Consider the following 7,608-nt stretch of genomic DNA (forward strand, 5'->3'; position numbering starts at 1 on the left):
TTGGGGTGTTACAGTGCCAAGACTCGAGTCACTAGGAAAGTCAAAATTGTTCCCTTGAGCCACACGAGGGATGGGTGTGCTTTTCTTCGCAATGCGTGAAGACTTGTTTTACCGGCCTGATTGTTTTTTTCCACTCTGATTTACTTCGTTTGAGATGCACAGAGACGAAGGTGTTGGTAGGCCCAACCAGCAGTAAAAGGTTTTCCAGAGTATTGTAGTTAGTATACCTAATTAAATCATGATATCTTGTGGGTTTTTACCTTAGGAGAACAGGGAAGCTAAAACTGTAAATAGCATAAAAGGTACCATTGCATATTAAAAAACAAATATGTACTTTTAATTAAATGACATGCCTTTTCCTTTTTATGAAAATAAATCCGGAATTGATGACGCCCGAAAATATCCATTATATCATCGTTATATGAGCTTAAAAGAAATAAGAATTGTATCGGTTGTTGATTAAAGAATATATATGCTAAAGCCTATGTCTCATATATCGAGTTGTAGCTTGATTAAAACACCACTAGCTTAGGCTATATGAGAACAAAACCCATCCATTCATCCATCTAGAAAGTTTAATTTTAAATACATGTAAGCTTTTTTGTTTGTAGTTATAGGAAAATCTAAATGGTTTAGTCTATTGGACTAAAATGATAGTAAAAAAAATTATTTAGACTAGACTGGCATTTTAGGTCAAAACTCAGAGACTAAAATGACAATTTACTCAACATTTTAATATACAACAAAACTTATGAATATAAAAGTATATTGGCGTACGTTCCTCCCACATCGAAAGTTTTATATTTGAGTTTTTTTTTTTTCTACACCGATAGTTTTACAATTTCAGTTTTTGTCCCACATTGACATAACACGGAAATTGAGCAGGTTACATTCCTTATAAATAAAAGTTCAAAGATCACTTTGAAGTATAAATTTTCTTTAACGGAAACATCCTAATATAGAGAATCCTGAGTACGCAGTCTTCATTTTGGGTGTTGTTAGTAGTTATTTTTGGAGCACAAATAAGAGCAGGAATAGTGATCAACTTGTCGTAGATAATTTTAAGGTATATTTCCATTTAAGTTTATGTTTAGTTATTTATTATTTATTGTTAATAGTTAATATATTAGTGTTATTATTAGTAATAATATTAGTATTAGTGTTATTATTTTTAGGGGTGTTTCGAAAAAAGCGTAACTAAATAAAAACAGTAAACCGAACCGTAACCGTAATCGAATAAACCGATCCGAACAACAAATTCGGTTTTTGGTTTGGTTTCTAACCGAAACCGAATTGTGAATATGGTTTTTGGTTCGGTTTTTGGATCCATATTTTTTTTGTTTGATTTATTGGGTTAATTTGGATTACCGAATAAACCGTCGATTTAATTAATTATTAAATAAATATAATAATGTTTAATAAACTAAATACAATTTATTAGCCCAAAATACTAAGTCTAATATCTAAGTATATGTATCCCCATGGTTTGAAAATTATTTATATTTTGTGTCATTAGAGTTGTTGACTATTTATAGTTTCTACGATCTATGTTTTGAAGTTTTAACTGTGTGGCTGTGTGTACGACTACTTTTTGATATGTTTGTCTTATTTTGCTATATCTTTTATTTATATATTGTTAGGGTTAAATTAGTTACAGATTTGATGTTCGGAAGTTGGAACATAGACACAAATATAAATTAGGAAAAAAAAAGTACTTAGATACAATTTGGTTAAATTTGGTTGAATTTGGTTTATTTGGTTTCTAACCGAAACTAAACCGAATTGAATTTGGTTTGGTTTGGTTTGGTTTGGTTCGATTTGCATATTCCTAATTTGGTTTGGTTTTGTTTTTTGTTTGGGGTATAAAATTTTGAAAACCGAATAAACCGAACCGAATAAACCAAATAAACCATAATCCGAACTGATGAACACCCTCTATTCTTAGGTATTAGGGTTATTGTCAGTGTCGGGTATTTGTAACACCCCAAATTTTCGTATGTCAAAAAGTATAATGTGTCATGATGTTCTAATAGGTTAAAATGGAAAATATATATAAAATTATGTCAAAATAAAAGTTAGTAAAAGAAAGAAAGAAGATGACTAAGTTTGAATGTGTATTACTGAAGTGAATATTGTCTAAAAGATGAGGGACTAGATGTGTATTTATGTTATAAAACATGATAAAAAAGGGAAACCAGACTTGGTGTCTGGTGTGCGATCGTGAGAAGGCCAGGGAACTATTTCCCTCTCAAAACCCTAAGTCTCTAAAATTCCATCAATTGAAAGTGAAATTAGCAAGGAATCTAATGCATGAGCTAGGAATTCTGATTTACTAAGTGTTCTTAACCTCAAGTAAGTGTAATTTCTTGATTTGGTGATGTTTGATTTTGTGGGTTTAGTATAATTCGTGAATGTAATGCAAAAATTGGTATGAATAATGGTAGCTATGGTTGTCAAAATATCAAGAGATGTTAAATTTCGAATATGAGCATGGATTAGGGCAAAACCCACTTGTATGTCAAGGAATGGTTAGAAATTGTGAAGTTCTACATGTTAATTTGGTTGTTGTTGATAAAATTGTTATGAATAATTGATTTAGAACCATATGTTCATGGTTAAAATAGTAAATTATGAAATAGGGTTATGATTTTTATTATGAAAGATTATGATTAACCATTGATGAGATAGGATGGACATGTTATAACTACTTATATATCATGCTTTGTAGGTAGTATGCGCACCATGTGTTTGATGAAATGTCTAAATGAATTTAGATGTAATTTTGTATGAAAACATGCTAAATTGGTGAGATGTGATCATGGTGGGAATGTATGTAATTTATGAATGTCATATTGGGTAATAAGGAATGTGAAAATAATGGAAGCTAAATGAATAAAGTTATGATGTACAGGAACTAAGAAGGAAGAAGGGGCAAGTCACTCCAAAGCACAAGGAAATCAGGATTATGGTAAGTTCATATGAACTTAATTCTCCTTTATAAGTAGATTTACGAATGATAGTTGGTAATAAAAATATTTATGTCGAATTGTATGATTGTTCATGGTCAAATTGTGCTATGTTGTATGTTTGGGAAAATGGATAAGAAATACAATAGTAACGGATATTTAATGACCACTTCAAGTGGGTCAAGAATGTTTGGAAAGTAAGATGTCGTAAGGGATAAGAATTGACTTGTTGATAACGGGTCAAAGCAATGAAAGTATGACAAATCGTATGGTATGTATTGACCCATTTCGGACGGGTCGGAAAGTTTTCATGTTGGATGTATCTGAAAGAAAAGTAGAAAAAAAAAACCTTAGAGAAAACCTATGCTAGAATGCAAGGGATGAATTAGAATAAAGATGTTGACAAATAGACAAATTTTGTTAACGGGTCAAATAATGATAGGTAATGAAAGGATTTGAATTTATATGTATTATGACTAACATAAGTTTTGTTATTATGGATGATAGGTAAATCCTATGCTTGATTGCGGTGCACTCGGACCGAACACACAATGTCGACTTTTTATACGCTTCCGGTTCAAGTTTTCTATTATGTATGGGTCAAAAATTTCATTTTGTATTATGATGTAAATCTTGTGTCTAGTATGTTAGTAAGTAGTCTAGATTTCTAAACCTTTTGTGTAGTTTGTACAAGATGTCTATGGTGAACCTTATATGGTCACAACTTTTGTTATTTTGAAAAGTGTCGTAGGACTTAAAAGTGATGTTGTTAAAAGCAGGGGAAAAGTTCTTAATATAAACGGGTCATGCCAATTTTTTGTAAAATTGTATGAATTTTATGTTATTAGTCGAATGTGAAAAGTTGGGCGTCTCAAGTTGGTATCAGAACCGAGGTTTGAGAGATTCAAGTATTAAAGTAAAATGCTTGAACTCAAACCGAGAGCTCGTGTGAAAGTGTGTTCGTTCCGCAGCGCTATGCAAGTAAGTGAAATATTAATTTGATTATGCTTATAGTTAGAAGTAGAAAGGGATTTATAGGTTGTGTGTTTTTAAACCGAATTTTATGGCAAACAAAAATGCTAAACGGGTCCGCAATTAAATTACGGACACATAGGAAAATAGAATCGAGTAAAACGGACTAGTAGAACTAAAGATATGAAGTTTTAAAGATTTAATGTTGGAAAAATTTCGGAGCTGGGTATCTGCAGCAACCCAGAATGAACATTCTGTGAAAAAGTAGGCGTCGCGTCGCGCGACACCTAATCTGGATCGACGTCGCGTTACGCGACAGTGGTCGCGGGCCGCGACAGATAGCCATTAAGCTGTCGCGAGCCGCGACGACCCCTAATGCTGGCAAAAAAAAATTATTTCGAATACGGGACTCGTTCCAATCGATTTAAAAGGCCTTATAAACAATGTTTAAGGCAAACTTGACATTCAAAAATGATGGAGGAAAGGTACATGTGAATGACGAGAAGGAAATTCGTTAAGATCCCAAAATTTGGTCGATACGATACGACATGATAGTCAATGACGATAAGGCATGAAGTATGAATTATAAATGAAATGTATTATGATAAAATAATGTTAAAGTATGACATGAAACCTAATGAATGTAATGAATGTTTTATGTAGATGGCTGATTTGGTGAATGTAAATGATGACGATGAAGCACGTCAAAATGAAATGATAACGATGATTGTGGAAGAAGTAGAGAAAGCGATCGAAGCTAGTATTCCCCGACTAGCTTAAGAAGTGGAAGGTCAAGTATTGGGGGTAGTTGATACTCTAGTAACGTCCAAGGTGGAAGAATTGAAGGAAATGATTAATGAACTGCAAACGAAGAAAAGTACTCGGAGGTGCACGTACAAGGAATTCATGGCATGTAAACCCTTGCCATACAAAGGTGAAATTGACCCGATAGCTTGTCAAAGGTGGATTTCAGGTGATGTGAAGTGGAGGATCAAGTGATGTTTGCTACGAGCCTCCTACAACTCCAAGCAAAGGATTGGTGGGACGCATATTCGAAGGAAATGGGTGATGACAAAGTACAAACGTTAAAATGGCAAGAGTTCAAGGAGTCATTTCTGAAATATCATAGCCCACAATCCGCGATTGATAAGATTCAAGAAGACTTCTTACGTCTTCGACAAAAGGATGAAACGATTGACGAAATAACTAATAAGTTCCTTGACAAGGTGAAATTTTGTGGGGAGATAGCGGGGACTGAGAGGTTGAGAATCATGCATTATCATGCTATGTTAAAGGCTGAATATCGGGAGTTCGTAAATCCCTCCACGTGTGCAACGTTGAATGAATTAATCGACTGGGCAAGAGATAGGGAGATCGATCTAAGAAGGCAGGTTGAACGGGGAGAGAAAAGGGTGGCGGAGAAGCCTACCAACACAAACCCATCGAAAAAGGCAAGATATCAAGATCAAAACAGGAAAGGGAAGACAAGTAGTGGGATTTCGACTTGCAAGACATGTGGGAAACATCATTCAGGTGAATGTTTGTAGGGAAAGAAAGGATGCTACAAATGTGGGCAAGAGGGACATCCTTATTATAGGTGCCCCGAAAACTCAAAAGCATGTTACAATTGTAATCAAACGGGGCACATCAAAGCAGAATGTCCAAAACTCCAACAAGGGGCACAGAAAGATGGAAAGAAGGATGAGTCTTCCAAGGCTCGTGGGAGGATGTTCCAGTTAACCTCGGATGAAGCTAAGGCTAGCCCAGATGTTGTTTCAGGTATATTCCTGGTTAATTCTATGCCTATGAATGTTTTATTTGATTCCGGGGCTAGTAGATCGTTCATTTCTAATAAATTGTTAGTTCATCCATCGTTTAAGCTTGAAAATATGTTAGTACCCTTAGAAGTGGAAGTTACTGATAGCAAAAGCTATTTGTTACATGATATTTATAGAAACTGTAAGATCTTAATCGAAGATGAGGAATTTAGTATAGATCTTGTCCCGATGTACATGGGGGAATTTAAAGTAGTTGTAGGAATGGATTGGCTAGCCCAAAACCACGTTGAAATTCAATGCGAAAAGAAAGTCATTCATGTAGTAACCTGGGGGGGGGGGAATGGGTAAGTGTTCAAGGAGATAGGGTCATCAAGTCGAAATTTGTGTTCTATAATCAAAGCTGTCAAACATGTGAAGAACGGAGGTAAGGCGTATCTATCTTACGTGATTCAAACCAATCGAGGTGTTTCAAAGCTTGAAGATGTGAATGTAGTGAACGAATATCCGGATGCGTTTCCGGAAGATTTACCGGGGCTTCTGCCCGAGCGGGAAGTAGAATTCAAGATAGAGCTTAACCTGGATGCAAAACAGGTAGCTAAAGCTCCTTACCGGTTGGCCCCGACCGAAATGAAAGAATTGATGACGCAACTTCAAGAGTTGCTCGATAAGGGTTTTATTAAACCAAGTGTTTCACCATGGGGAGCGTTCGTATTATTCGTGAAGAAGAAAGATGGTTCGATGCGAATGTGCATCGACTATCGAGAGTTGAACAGGTTAACGGTGAAGAATCGTTACCCGTTGCCAGAATTGATGACCTATTTGACCAGCTTCAAGGGGCAAGTTGGTTTTCAAAAATCGATCTGCGGTCGGGTTACCACCAACTGCGTGTACGAGAAGGAGATGTGCCGAAGACTGCGTTTCGAATGCGGTACGGACATTACGAGTTTTTAGTAATGTCCTTTGGCCTAACGAACGCACCAGCTGCGTTTATGGATTTAATCGGGTGTGCCGACCTATGCTTGATAAGTATGTAATCGTTTTTATTGACAATATACTAATATACTACCGAAGTGAAGCAGAGCATGCTTCCCACTTACGTGATGTATCGGAAACTCTTCGCAAGGAAAAGTTATATGCAAAGTTCTCAAAGTGTGCCTTTTCTCTTAGAGAGGTACAGTTTTTGGGTCATATAATCGATGCGGATGGTGTCCATGTGGACCCATCCAAAGTAGATGCGGTAACGAATTGGGTACCCCCGAAGAATCCAAGCGAAATAAAAAGTTTTCTATGCTTGGCTGGGTATACAGAAGATTTATCCAGGATTTCTCCAAGATAGCCTCACCCATGACGATATTAACAAAGAAGAGTGAAAAGTTTATATGGGGCGAAGAACAAGAGAAGGCGTTTCAGACTTTTAAAGAAAAGCTCTCAAATTCTCCGGTGTTGACATTACCGGATGGAATGGATGATTTGGTAGTATATACTGACGCCTCCCACCAAGGTTTAGGTTGCGTATTAATGCAAAAGGGTAAAGTCGTTGCTTATGGCTCAAGACAACTCAAGCAGCATGAAAACAATTACCCAACTTATGATCTAGAATTGGCGGCAGTCGTGTTTGCCTTAAAGATATGGAGGCACTACCTATATGGGGTGAAATGTACTATTTACTCGGATCATAAAAGCCTCAAATGTTTCTTCGAGCAGAAAGATCTTAATATGAGGCAACGAAAATGGTTGGAACTCATTAAGGATTACGATTGTGACATTCATTGCCATCCCGGGAAGGCTAATGTAGTGGTGGACGCTCTAAGTCGAAAGGAGTACCCGCCCCTGATTCGGGTGAAATCTATGAAGATGGTAGTTACACCTAAACTCCTTGATGAAATTCGAGA

The 7,608-nt window shown here is 36.1% G+C and overlaps 1 protein-coding gene across 1 annotated transcript; it reads left to right on the forward strand.

The window, feature by feature from the left end:
• Positions 1 to 4,999: 4,999 nt before the first annotated feature.
• LOC118485697 lies at positions 5,000 to 7,052 on the forward strand. The gene is made up of 5 exons (XM_035982091.1): positions 5,000 to 5,471; positions 5,595 to 5,717; positions 5,835 to 6,034; positions 6,134 to 6,327; positions 6,788 to 7,052. Exons 1-5 carry the CDS (start codon positions 5,000 to 5,002, stop codon positions 7,050 to 7,052), a joined length of 1,254 nt encoding a protein of 417 aa, XP_035837984.1.
• Positions 7,053 to 7,608: the final 556 nt, after the last annotated feature.

The sequence above is a fragment of the Helianthus annuus genome, chromosome 2 (assembly GCF_002127325.2).
Source record: "Helianthus annuus cultivar XRQ/B chromosome 2, HanXRQr2.0-SUNRISE, whole genome shotgun sequence".
NCBI lineage: Eukaryota > Viridiplantae > Streptophyta > Magnoliopsida > Asterales > Asteraceae > Helianthus > Helianthus annuus.